This window comes from Corvus brachyrhynchos, unplaced genomic scaffold (genome assembly GCF_000691975.1).
Source record: "Corvus brachyrhynchos isolate BGI_N302 unplaced genomic scaffold, ASM69197v1 scaffold245, whole genome shotgun sequence".
Lineage (NCBI taxonomy): Eukaryota > Metazoa > Chordata > Aves > Passeriformes > Corvidae > Corvus > Corvus brachyrhynchos.
In genome coordinates this window covers 3,479,991-3,494,107 of record NW_008238988.1, presented here as the reverse complement: position 1 = coordinate 3,494,107, position 14,117 = coordinate 3,479,991, and the positions used below count along the sequence as shown (strand labels likewise).

Below are 14,117 nucleotides of genomic sequence, written 5' to 3'. Positions count from 1 at the left end.
GGGGGAAGGAAAAGGCTCTCAGCTTGTTCCCTTCTCCTCTCTGGCTCATTCCTGCATTTGAAAACAGCTTTTTAGTCCCCATTCCGAAACACCAACAGCTTGCCTTGCTGCAAGGTGCAGCGCAGAGCACCACTTGGTGGTCACAAGGAGGAAGCTACTCTTCCAAAAAAAACCCAAAGACTTCACGAGTGTGGGATTTCAGCAGCAGAGGCACAACAGGCAGCCGTGGGCAGGCTGTGCATAAGGCTCGGTAGTCTCATAAGATGGAAAATGGAAGTGAGCATCACACAGCTGAATCTCAAGCTGGAGGTTTGTGTTTCACACAAAAGCCTTTTGCAAAAGTCACGTTTTTCCTCCGAAATTGGCACTTTTTGGCCTTCAAAAGGCCTCAGCAGCAGATTGAAAGGAAATTATTGGGAAAGACTGAATGTAGCAAGGACTGAAAGTGCAAAGCCCAGCAAATTCAGAAATTAATCCAGAGTTTCATGTGTATGTGCAGCTCACTGTGAACTATTTTTGTGTCATGGAATGGTTTAGGTTGGAAAAGCCCTCTAAGATTACTGAGTCCACATCCCCAAGTGCCACATCCACGCATCTTTTTAATCTCTCCAGGGATGGTGGCTGGGCAGCCTGACACAATGCCTGACCATCCTTTTGTTAAAGAAATTTCTCCTAATATCCCATCTAAACCTCCCCTGGTGCAGCTTGAGGCTGTTTTTCTTGTCCTGTCATTTGTTACCTGTGAGAAGAGAACATCACTTCCCTAGTCCTGCTGGCCAAGCCAGCGTGGCTTCTGCTGTAAGCCAACCTTGCTCCAGATTTTCATAGGTTACACGTGAGCTGATTTTGTTTGTGTGCACCAAATCCATGATGTGCCACGTGGATCCATCCAGGAGGGACAGTATCTTCTCTCCTCTCCTCGTGACACCAGGACACTTCAGCACTGAAACACAGCCCAAGCAGATGTTTGTGTTTTCACAGAATCATGGAAAGGTTTGGGTTGGGAGGGACCTTAAAGCTCATCTTGTTCCACTCCCCTGCCACAGGCAGGGACACCTTCCACCAGACCAGGTTGCTCCAAGCCCCATCCAAACTAGCCTGAACACTTCTGCCACTCTCTGACAGACTAAACAAGCACTGCATTCACTAAAACAGCCTCTGCTTTGCCTTCATGGAAACAGAAAAATAAAAAAACCCAAGAAGCTCAGCATCTCCCTGCTGTGACAATGGACAACAGGAAACCCCAGGGAAAATGAGATTCCCAGTTCGTGCGTCAAATGTTTTAGTTCTGAAGGACTTGGCAACCTTGTAACAGGTATTCAAACTTTCAGGCTTGGGGAAGCTATAGGGGAGCCCAAGGAAACAAGGCTGAGATAAAATAACACATTTTTCGCAGAGTTTTTGGGGGTGCCAGCTTTATTAATAGAAACAGACACCATTGGGCTTTATCATGGGACTCCAAATGAATCCATTGGTGACACTGGTAATATCCAGAGGATTGGATTTGCTGTTTCAGGGGGGCAAAAGCTCCTTATGCTTGCTCCAAAAGTGAGGATTTTTACCACAAATGTACACATGTACACATCCATGCTGGCTTTTGTGACTTAGGCAGGAGAAATGAGACCACCTCACACCACCCTTGTGAGGCAGTTCCTTGACACAGCAGGAACACAGAACCTGCAGGATCTGGAGCAACTGGACAACCACCAGCATCCAGCAGGTAAAAAGACTCAGACTCAATTTTTGGGGGTGTGATGGCTTGAAAGAAGCTGCAGCTGAAGCCACTTATGGTCATAACCTTGCTGAAGGCAATGGAGCTGAAGAAACCTCCACTGAAGAATTGTATTTCTATATTGAGACATTTTCCATTAATGTTTGCAAACACTTCCATTCCTCAGAAGAGCCAGGAACCCATCATTTGTCAAGTTTAACACACAGGAGCAATATCTTCCTGTGCCCTGAGCAGCGAGAGGCTCACAGTGGAAGGTGATAGATTCACTCACAGGCACAAACTGCACTCAAAGTGCAACGAAAAAATAAAACAAACTAAAAAGGAAGGAAGTTGCAGGGCAAAAACTGGAGCTGTCATTTGCTCTGTCCTTTCCCTTCCCAGCCTCCCTCACACCAAACTCAGTAGACAACAATGTCTAAATGATCCCACAGAGGATTGCTGCGATCCAGGACAGTTTAAGCTGTGATTTTATTTGGTGTTCAGTGCCGCAGGGTCACCCCTGTGTGCTAATAACAATAACATGTAAATAATGATGTGTAACCAACAACAGGATTAGGGATGGGGAGTCTTGACTCCCATCTCTTGCCAGAGCAGGAGGGAGAGGCATTAAGAAGCCACTGCCAAGTGTTTTCTCCCACTGAGGTTCACTCTTTGCACTGCTTTTGTGATCACAGCTGGCTGTGAAGTCAGGAAGGCCTTTCTAGGACAACTCTTTTATTATTAATGTGTTGCCTTCACGTGATTAGTCATATAGTGTCACCATCCAACAGCTCCAAAATGCTGCCTTTGACAGCCCAGAAGGAGAGAGCTGGTAGGAAGGTAGATGGGCTCTCACCAAGCACTGCTCCTGGGCAAAGTGCTGGGCCATGGTGGGGCAACAGATCCAGGCACAGAAACTCTGCCAAACACCAGGGGAAACCCCCCCTAGGGATGAGCTCTGCTAAGCCCAGTCACCTCCACTGCAAAGCCATCCAGGGTATTTGCAGGATGTGGTGTTGTCTTAAATGCTGTGCTGCTCTAGGAAAATCAATCTCCTGGGAAGTTCCAGCATCTGGGCAGTTGCACAGAGACAGGGAAAGGGACTGTTGGGAAGAATACACCTGTTGGATAGGATCCTACCACACAAAGCAGGATAACATAACCCTACCACAGAAGCTTCAAGAGAACATGAATTTACACATCACAGAATAACCAAGGCTGGAAAAGCTCTCTAAAATCATCACCATGTTCCCCCCAGCACTGCCAAGCCACCACTAACCCCTGTCCCTAAGTGCCACACCTCTTAAATCCCTCCAGGACTGATGACTCCACCACTGCCCTGGGCAGCCTGTGCCAGTATCTGACCACCCTTCCAGTGAAGAAATTTTGCCCTAATACCCAACCTAAACATTCCCTGGTGGAACTTGAGGTTGTTTTGTCTTGTCCAAATTTTTTTTCTTTTGTAACAGAAGGAAATCCTTGCTTGGCAGAGTGAGCATTCCCCTGGCAGCAGGGCTGAGCTGATGCTGCTTTAGGAGCCTCTCCTTGCCAAAGCTCAAGAGAAGCTGCTCCCCAGCAGAAGGCTCTGACATTGTACAGACAGTACAAGGAAAGATTCAAATTCTGATCATAACCCAATTCCCCCCCCCCAAAGCTGAGTGGATTCACACTTGGGGTTTTTTTTACACTCCTGGCTCACTGCTTGCCACAGGAGATCCAAGGCACTGAGGACTTTTAGCAGGGGGAAGAAAAAAAAGTAAAAAAGACTCTCCTGGGACCATGGCTCTAGTTCTGTATTAAGATCAGAAAGAAAAATTTCTATAATCACAGAATGATTTGGGTTGGAAAGGACCTTAAAAACCATCCAGTTCCACCCCTGCCACAGGCAGGGACACCTTCCACTATTCCAGGTTGCTCCAAGCCCTGTCCAACCTGGTGCCTTGGACACTCCCCCAGGGATGGAGCAGTCACAGCTCCTCCAGGTGTGCCCCACCACCACTCAGTGCCTCACCTCCCTCACATTCAAGAATTTCTTCCTAAAACAAAAACTGTATCTCCAGCAGCATTCACCTCAAAATCACTCTCACATTGAGCCAGGCTAGAGGGTCAGTTTAGCAACACAAGACTATTTTAAAGGGGGGGGGGGAACCCCCAAAATGCTGCAAAACACCCCATATGGACTATAAAAAGTTTGTTCCCTGGCTTGCTGCAGAACAGCTCTTCCACCCCTGGGTGTACAGGTGTTGAACCAACCAGTATGAAAATCAAGACAAGAAAGAGAGGATTTATCAAGTGAGAGCAGTCAAATCAGTCCAGATTTAATGACCATGACCTATGAGTGGACAGAACAAGATAGAGGAAGGCAGATAAGGAGTTTATGACATCTCTTAACAAAACACTTTCCCCTGGAAAAGGGCTATGGGCATGAGACTTCTTTCCAATCACAGAAAAAAGAAAAACCAAACACAAACAAACCCCAACCAAAAAAAAGGAAAAAATAAACCAACAAAAAAAACTCAACAGCCCCAGCAGAGACATTAATTCCATTTTCATTGGAAAAGGCTGTTGGTGTTTCTCCAGAAGCATTCAATTCAATCACACTGCCTGGGAAGATAACAGCCAAAAACCCAAGAGTTAAGAAAACATTTGATTTCAGCTTTATTTTCTAGACAAGCCCAGCTTGGATCATCACAGACAATGTAGATTGGGAGTTGGGTCTGTTATTATGGACAACAGTCTCCAGGGTACCAAGGCTTTAACTCAAGTCCTATCAGGAGCCAAAGGGAACATGACTGAGTCCACTCAGCTCATTTTCTAGTCAGACTCCTGCTTCTTCCCAAGTCCTTCACCCCCTCTTGCAGCATCCCTAGTCCCACTGAACAAAGCTCCCAAAAAAAGCCCCATGAGCAACACTCTCCCAACCTTCCAAGGGACCCCAGCCAGGAGCAACTCCAGCAGAAAGTGTTCTTTGCAGAGCCTTACTGCCACATCCCTGCTTACCTGAACCCCCCTCCCTCGAGCCATGAGGGTAAAATGCTTAATCCTCAGATTAAAACAAACAGAAACTCATTAAAAGCTTTCACTCACACAGCCCAATTACCTTGCAATAGCAACTGTGGGGGTTTTCTGTTGTTTTTGTTCAAGCTTGGGGATAAGCATGGGAAAGCTACAACATTAAAGTGATATTTAAGTGAACTCTAATTTTTTTGACAAATGGAAAGTCTAATACAGTTAAAAACTCAAACAAAGCCTGGCCAGAACAAGAAGCAAGGCAGGGTCAGACTAAGAAATGTCATCCAACCTGCTGGAGGCAGAACAGAGCCAGAACATCACAAAGAACAGAGAGAGCTGGAGGTGCTCAGCCTGGAGAAAGGAAGGCTCCAGGGAGACCTCAGAGACCCTTGCAGTGCCTAAAGGGAGTCCAAGGGAGCTGGATTTTGGACCAGCACCAGTGCATGACAGGACAAGAGGGAGTGGCTCCAACCTGACAGAGGGCAGGGTTAGACTGGAGATTAGGAAAGGAATTCTTGCCCATGAGTAAGGCAACCTGGGCTCAGATTGTACAGAAAAGCTGTGGATATCTGTATCAAACACTATCAGAAGAAAGAGAGAAGAAAAAAAAAGGAAAAAAAGAGTTTGGTTTGATACAAAAAATTGTCACACTTTGCCATTTTCTGCTACAAAGGAGAATGAGGGATGAGCCACCACCTACTGTGAGGAAGATAGAGGTCAACCTGCACCAGACAGAGCAGTTCCCATTTCAGTGGCAGCAATAAACAAAAGCAAGAGAAAAGTGTGTACCAAAACCATTTAATAATTCATTCTGCATGTGCTTTAAGTCTTCTGTTCCTTGCCAATTTAGTTGATATCCAAAGAGCTGGTGAGGAATTATAATATCAGGCTAGTTAACCATGCTGGGTTAAGTGCCTGTTTTATTTACACCTCTGCATCCTAATTTAAATTTTTAACAGGGTTGTAGAGATTTAATGAGGCAGATCTTAATCCATACAGTCAAGGTCCAAATAGCAATCCCTTTCAAAGCCTTAATTTCCTGGAAAAAATACCCTTCACATCCAAAAAAAAAGAAGGTTCCTCATACTGTGACACAGCTCAGAAGAAAAATGGGGAGTGGAGCGATCTTTTATAAAATTATGTAAATGGCTACAAGTTCTGAAGTATTCAGGAGGAATTTCTTCACAGAAAGGGTGATTAAACATTGGAAGAGGCTGCCCAGGGAAGTGGTGGAGTCACTATTGCTGGAGGTGTTTAAGGAAAGACTGGACACAGTCTGGTTGACACAGTGGTGCTTGGTCAAAGGTTGGACTTGCCTGAAGGTCTTTTCCAACCTAAACTGTTCTGTGGTACACAAAATAGTTCACAGCAGGCTGCAAATGCACGTGAAACTCCAAATCCTGCCAGCTGAGAGCCATCTTAATTAATTGGGAACACTCCACATTCAAGAGCTACTTGGTTAAGGCCTCCTCCTCTGGAGCAACTGATTTTTAAGTTGCCCATTTTCAGAGCTATTGACTGTTCCTGACACCACACAACAAGCAGAGAAGCTCCTGCTTTGATCAAAGCTCTGAGCACCCTCCACAGTCAGCAGCCCTCCTGACCCCTGAACTGTGTGAGCAGCTCACTCCCAGCAGGGAGATTAGACTGCAAGAAAAAAAATCTTCCCTGTGAAGGTGGTGAGGCCCTGGCACAGGCTGCCCCATCCCTGGCAGTGTTCCAGGCCAGGCTGGACAGAGCTTGGAGCAACCTGGGATAGTGGAAGGTGTCCCTGCCCATGGCAGGGGGTTGGAATGAGATGGTTTTTGAGGTCACTTTCATCCCAACCCATTCTGTGATGCCACGATTCCCTGCTGTCCAGGCAGGGTGGTGTCACACAAGGGAACCAAACCTCAGATCTGCAGGGCCAGATACAGACTCACCCTCACCCACCGTGACAGGACCAGACTCTGGTGTGCTCTATCCAGCAGTTTTCAGCTGAAAGCTGCAAGGATCTTGCAGAAGAGGGAGCATAGCACATGTCCTGCCTCTTCAGGAAGTTCCACCTGCCAAGTGCTGCCACACTGGGGGTGTGCAGCCACCTCTGCCAATACCTACCATGGCAGATGTTACAGCACAGGAATCAAGTCAAAAAGGAACGTGGTTTCTTTCCAGAGAGTCACTTTTTGAAGGGTGTTGGGAGGCTCACACAGTGGTCCTGAGTAAGCCAGTTGAACCAGTAGCTCTCTGTACCTAGAAGCTCTACAGAGAAACCTGCAGGGCTCAGCTTGCTAGAGATATACAAATTCTAGGCACAGAGACAAAATATATAATCAATTCCCCCAGAAAAGCAAGCCTTATCCTCTGCTGTGTCCTGTCCCCAGTATCCTATAATCCCTTTACAGGATTTCTCTGACTAGGAAGGGCAAGTAGGACCAGTCTCACCACAGAGTCAAGGCAGGAAGATATTTGTTACCCAGCTCATCTCTGCAGAGTCCACCAGGGAGGAGGATAAGCTCATCTAGACATATTTTCATTTTGTCTGTGCAATTTGATTTTTAAAGCAGTTTTGCATCCAAGCCAGGCAGGTGAATATACAGATGCAATTAACCACAGGCAGTTTGGCACAGATGGCCCCCAAGAAAGAGAGTGAGCTGAGCAGCAGGGGTTTCTATTTAATGATGAGCCAGGCCCTTCAGAGAGGAAGCTCAGCAGGACCCCACTGAAGGCAGCAGAGCTCACTCAGCTCCTTGCACTTCTTCCAACAGTGAGCCAGGCACAGCCTCTCCCCAAGGGGCCAAGATCCCACATTAGGGACCCAATCACATGCCTGCAACAGCATCCCCCAAAAGCCTCAATATCTTGGGCTGGTGCTCCATGTAGCTTTAAAGGAAAGCACCCCCAAACATCTTGGGTCTGACAGCATTCCAATGTTCTGAGAGGAAACACTAGGAACTGTAACTTTGGGAACCAAGCTTCCAAATGCCACTCCACCATGAGGATGTGATACCCCTCAATTGCCATTAAGCAGAAAAAGATTCAAAAACCTTCCTTTGTGCTTAACTGGAGCAGCACCATCCCCAGGCAGAAAGCCTTTCCCCACATGATAATTGTCATTGTCCCATTTTACAAGAGGGAATTCACGATCCCCAGCACCAGGGAACCTTCTGGCTCCCTGCACAGAGGTCTAGGTTGAGCAGAAAAGATTTAGGCCACAAAAGCTGTGCCAGTTGTCAAATCCACACAGCACAAAGAGCTACATGTCCCTTGGAGAAGGGGCACCTGCAGAGCCAAGAAACCCAGATTTCCACTTGAGTCCTCATCATTGAGGGCACCTGGTCCCAGCTACAGCCCACATTTGCCTTTAGAGAAGCCCAGAGCTTCTCTAAAAACAGAGTGCTGCAGGAATCCAAGAAAGTTGCATCAGTCCTGTATTGGAGCAGAAAGATTTTTTTTTTTAAATGCCTGTGCAGAAAGTCTCATTAGAGAGAGACCAAATGCTCAGCTGAAACTGAAATCCCTCTTATCTTCCCATGCAGAAACCCAGGCTTCTAAAGGAGATCCCAGAGGGCTATAAAACACTTTAGCCTCCTGAATCATACTGCCCTTGCTAAGCAGAGACCTTATTTCCCAGCCTGAAAGACCAGCTTTTCGCTATTGACCTTTCCTTCCCCTGCTGCCACTCTCCTGTCAGCACCACATCCTTGCCTTGCCACAGACATCCAAGACTCATCCTGGCAAGGGGAGAATGCTGCAGTTGGAGTCCCAGAGAGCTCGGGAAAGGCTTCAAAGCCAGCAGCAAGCCAGGAACTTGCAGTGGGGAAGACTCCCAGCTTCTGCTGCCCTCTAAATTTAACAGGAGTGAGAGTTATTGCTTCCTGCAGAGAAAAGATGCTGATGAGCTGTTGTCTGTAGCACCCCACCTCTACTCAGAGGAGAAATACCATCTGGCAGTGCCACCCCTGGAGAGCTGCCAACCTTTGCAGTAAAATACTAAGGCAAGAGAAGGTCAAGATAAAGGAAGGGGAGCAAAAATAGGCAGAAAGATTAATTCCTTCCAGGTGGTGTCAGTCCAAACACTGGAGCACAAAACTGGATGGATGAACAAGCAGAGAGGAGCTCAAGTAGGAAAAAGAGCAAGAAACAATTCTCTGCAGGAAAATTGTGGGTGAGGTGAATAGAAGACAGATCAGAGCTGCAGGGCAGCTCCAGGGCAGGATCTGCTTCACCTCAGCACCCCTTGGTGGGTGTTCCCTGGTACAGAGGCTCTGCAGTGGATGCACACACCAGCATCACAGGTGTGCAGAGCCAGACCCTGCTGCAACAGCAACACCACTGCTGCTCCCTAGCCAATAAAAAACCCATCCCCATCCACCACAGCCACTGGAATTGCAGGCATCCTCGAGGACACTGCTCATTGCTTGCTTCCTGTGCCTCCTGGAAAAGGACAGGTTGGTCAACAACTTTATTGGGAACAAGATGTGCACATAGGTGTGAGCCAAACTGACAACCTGGGGGCTGTCAGGGCAGGTGTGGCACTCCACAGGAGGCCACCTGCCCCTCAGTCTCAGGGGTACCTTCTGACTCCAGGCGGTCCAGCCCATAGGTCACGGCTGTGCTGATCCTCCTCACAGAGGGAAGAGCTGTCCTCCTGACAGAGGAGGCCACTGATGCTGGCGTTACCAGGACCACAGTTCTGCTGGATGGCTCCTCTGTCTGTCCAGATGGGGTAGAAAACATCCCACCAGGGGCTGGAACAGCCTTCTCACTGGTGACCAGGATCCCATCTGTGAGATCTGCAGAAGACAGGGAACAGCAACCATTCAGGACCACAATGTTTTTAAAAAAACCTCAAGAAACTCCTTAATGAAAATTTAACTCAAAGGGAATTACCAAACTTTTGCTTCCTTCAAGATGTGATGCTGCTGTAATGAAACTTTCTCCTCAAGGGCAGGAGCAAAAGAGGTTCCCCTTAATGAGGGGGGGGAACCCTTAAAGGTTTTAATTCCATTGCTTTGAGGACAATTCATCACCACACCCTTGCAAGATCAGAGCAGCAAGACTCCAGTTGAGAACTGAACCAAGTGACAGATCTAATAGTTCGTTACAAAGATAAAAGTTGGTTGAATTTATAATTAAATCCTAGAAGCAAATTAATTAATGGAAACTGCCAGAAGAACCTTCTCCCTTTTACAAAGGGACCCTAAATTTAGAATTACAATGCAAACAGCTTTTTTCTTTTGATGTCCTGCAATATAAGAATTACCAGCAAAGCTGCCCAGCAGCAGTTTCATTACAGTAGTCCCCACTACTGCAGAAATACACTCCAGCTCAAGGCCAGCCTTGTGCTGAGGGAACCCTTGCTACACCCCTGTCAGGAAGACAGACTCCCACAGGTACCTGCCAAGGTGACACCAAACCAGCAGGCAGCAGCTACGTGAACATGACTGCTCAAAGCATTTCTGTATGAGCTACATAAACCTGAGAACAATGCCCCATTCCTCAGTGAAAGTGAGTATCAGTGCAAGCTTCCACACCCAAGGGCTTGCCAGGCTCTTGCAGGAGGGTGTCTTTGCCCCACCATGGGCTCCCATGTTACCCTGATGAAGTATTTTCATCCTCTGGACTGAGCATCAGCAATCCATGACTGCCTTGGGCTCCAGAAGTAAAAACTCTCCCTCCATAAATAAAAAAATTGCTTAAGTGTCTAAAGATTGCTAGCAAGGACAGATAAGGGGCTTGTTTGGTTTGGGGCTTTTTTTTTTTTTTTTCCCAACCTCTACTCCAGCTATTTGGGGAAAAAAAATCCATATACTGGCAAGTTTCAGCATGGTGGATCTCACAGCATGGGCAGAAAGCAGTGGCAGCCCAGGGCTAGAAGCAGTGTGAAGACTGTTAGCAAAAAAAAAAGCCACTTAAATAAGGATGTTGTGTTGAGACTGGAGTGTGCAAGCCCTGACACTGGTTTCAGATATAACATCCCATCTAGTGTGAGTCCTTGAAGCAGAATCCTACCTTCTGCATCCACAGGGTTCACTGTAGAGGAAGCACCAGTTGCCACCAGCACCTCACTGGCACTCGGAGCCGTCAGCATCTGGGTGTCCTCCCCACTGTTCTCCTGAGGAAAGCTTGCAGCCCCTATTCCCTGGGTGGCACCAGGCAGCTCTGTCACAGCTGACAGAGCAGCACCAGCCTCCTGGGCAGCTGTTGTCACCTCCTGAGTAACACCTACAGCAAGAACACATGTCAGGACAAACTCACAGGACAGGAGACAGCAACAGAGCACACAGCTGAAGGAATATAAAAGGAATGTAACTCCATGCAGTAACAATTCCAGAGCCACAGTGCCAGCAGCAGGTGCAGCCAAGCATCATCAGGGCAGCCTTCAGTGACCAGCCCCCACTGAAACCTCAGCTATGCAGAAGGGTTTATTTTTGTTGCACAAGTCTTACTGACAGTGTTGTTTCCCCAACATCTGGGAAACAGCAGAGAGGGAACCTGCTGACAAGTCAAGTGCTTATAAATTAATCTAGAAATTAATCAGTCAGGTTTCAGCACCAGCCTGCAATTAGCTTCCTTTCTTTTACAGAAAAAATTAGGTATTTTGGATGCGGTGAAAGGAAATCATCCTTTTGCATCTGCAGCCAAAGAGGGAAGAATAAAGATGCCCAGCAATTAAAAAGTCCTCATCAACCTAGAAACATGTCATTGCCCAACACCTGACCAGCCTTTTTTTTAGCACTCCCTTTATATTTTAAACACTAAGCAGGAGCACTGTCATGAAGCTGAAGGGGCCATCTCTGGAGGTCTTTACAGGGCAAGGTGACACCATCAGCCTGTGGCAGGCTGTCCAGGAGGAGCAGTTCTGCCTACAGGTAAGAGTTGGGACAAGTACTGGACAGCCACAGCCTGGCCACCACTTCACTATGAGGGGAGGATACAACACCAGCAGTTTCTGTCATAAGGGACAGCAGCTCTCTGCACAGACCTCTTGACCTGAGCATCCTTGTAAAGCCACTTAGGGCATCAGTGGCTCACAGTCTGCTGGTACAGCTTGCTTTAAGTCCCAGAAATAAAGCACAGATTGCCAAGAGCATCCCTGCTAAACCCCCACTGAGAGGCAAGTGTCTGTAACAGGCAAGTTTTACCTTTCCATGAACTCTCCAGAGTAGGAGAGAGCTCAGGCTGGGTATCTGTCACCACAGCAGCCTCCGGCTGTGATGGAGGGACGCTTTTCTCCTCCTCTGCTGTGACTGCACTTATGTTTTCCAGTGAGCCAAGATCAGCTGTGTCTGCATCTGACAGGTTCCCAGTGTGGAAAGTGTTGCTGCTGCCTGGGGAAGTTGCAGGCAGCTCCTCGCCTTGCACTGGCACTGTGCAGTTGGTCTCCTTGGCAAGCTCGGGAGCTGGTGGAGGAGACACAGGGGAGGGCACTGCTCTTGTTGCATCTTCTTCCTCCACCACACCTTCCTCAGGGGTCTGGGATGGTTCTGTTGTCCCCAGGTCCTCTGTCACCTCATGAGATAGGCCTACCCCTTGACTGATGTCCCTGAGTTTTGTGTCATCCCAGTCAGGTGGCACAGTGTCCATAGGGGGGATGGCGACAGTGCCAGCTGTAGTGGGCAGCTCTTTTTGCGCGGCACCTGTCCCTGCTTCTGGGTGAAGGGTGGCCTCAGTCACCACAAGGGGATGTTTGGCAGCCACAGATATTGGTGGAGCCAGGGCTTTCAGAGGGCTCCCTGTGCGGGCTCTCAGCATTCCCAGCTCAGGGGTCACACCCCGAGCCTGGGGAGTTGGGATGGCAGGGTGGTCACTTGCTGCTTCCCAGGTGGGAGAGCTGGGGTTCAGCGTGGGCTGGAGCACAGCTGAGGGGTGTGAGGTGCTCTCTGCTGCTGCCTCCTCCTCCACAGTGGTACCAGGAAGGGTGTTTGCTGAGGGGCCAGAAGAGCTGGGCTCCACTGCCACACCACTCTCTGTGGTGGCCTCACCAACGGGACCACCAGACTCCTCCTGGACTGGAGGGCTCAGTGTGGTCACAGCTGTGGTCAGCATGGCCTTGAGTGCTTCACCCTCACCCAGCTGTGACTCTGTGGGCACCAGCTCCTCCTCATGCACAGCAGGCAGTGCCCCAGCAGAGGGGTGATCCCCCAGGCCCTGGCTGCTGGGGATGACATGGCTCAGGCTGGCAGAGAGCGCTTCTCCTCCTGCAGTAAAAGCTTCATCTAAGGGTGTCCCAGATGGCTTCGCTGACACTTCACATGGCTCTTCAGAAACTGTCTGCTCAGAAGGGCCCAGATTGTTTTTCAAGTCCACCATGCCTGTCCTGTCATCTTCCAGCCCATTCCCTGCCCAGGGGCCATGCTGGACCTTTGTCACATCCCACTCCTCCAGAGGCTGAGCTGCAAGGCATGGCAGGCTGGAGGACAAGAGCAGGATGCTGCAGGTGACCACACAGATGTTAAATCCTATTGATCTCCTCATGGCTGAGAGGAGATGTGTCCAGAAGCCTGCAAGGCTGACAAATCAAGAGTGCAAGACCTAGAAAGGGTTTTTACTCATAACCACCCACAGACCCAGGGCCTAAAATAACTGGGTGACCAACTCTATGGCCAGTTGTGAGCAGACCCCTCCTACAAAATTCCAAGCAATGAATTCCTCCATCTCTTTTACTGTTCTTAGCCTACCCTACCTGGAAATGTCAGACAAGACCAAATATTGATCTGAAGCCCAGGACAGACCTTGCCCAGCTTTCACCCCAGCAACAGAGTGCTGTGCTCTACCCAGCAGGCATCAGACCTGCAAGCAATGCTGTGGATCAACCCATTTGTCCTAAACCAAGTCCAAAAATGACACTTGCCAGGACCATGACGTCTCAGGTTTGTTATGGCCAGCCCTGTTCTGTGCATTGGCACAGGGGGAAACCAAGGAATCCGCACAGAGAGCAAGATGGGTCTGTGGGGGAGAACATAGGACTGGAGCCACACCAGGAGGCTTTAGGGCTGCATCTGTGCCATGTCTGGCTGAGGTCCTTGGCCCCACAGAGGAAGCTACAGCCCAGACAGCAGCACTGCTGCATTAGCACAGTGCCCAGGCTGCACTGCACCATGGAGGCACTTCCAGAATCACTGTGTGAGTCAAGAGTTTCCAAGGGAGCACTGAACCTGTAGCCCAGCAGTGATCCAGCCAGCTGACAGCCTGCCCCTGGCAAGCTCTGCTGCCTCCAGGCACACAGCTCCAGCATCCAGACACCTCCCTTGGGCATGTGCCTCAGTCCTGGGCTACTCCACCACTCCAGAAGACCATCCCATCCAAGGCCCCACTCGTCCCATGTGGGACAGCTGCTCACACCAGTCCCATGCACACAGCAAACATCCCTCTGTCACACAGCCGAGGCGGCTGGTCACAGGCACAGTCA

The 14,117-nt window shown here is 48.9% G+C and overlaps 1 protein-coding gene across 2 annotated transcripts in view; it reads right to left on the bottom strand.

Moving 5' to 3' along the window:
- Positions 1–13,240, bottom strand: part of CUNH14orf37 (chromosome unknown C14orf37 homolog) — a 51,351-nt gene extending 38,111 nt beyond the window's left edge. For both annotated transcript variants that reach the window (XM_008637293.2, XM_017738909.1), the window contains exons 1-3: positions 11,851–13,240; positions 10,718–10,930; positions 9,280–9,498 (exon numbers count right to left, since the gene is read on the bottom strand). In XM_008637293.2, coding sequence (XP_008635515.1) covers positions 9,280–9,498; positions 10,718–10,930; positions 11,851–13,183 — 1,765 coding nt within the window. In that variant the 5' untranslated portion in view covers positions 13,184–13,240. The remainder of the gene's footprint in view (positions 1–9,279; positions 9,499–10,717; positions 10,931–11,850) is intronic.
- Positions 13,241–14,117: the final 877 nt, after the last annotated feature.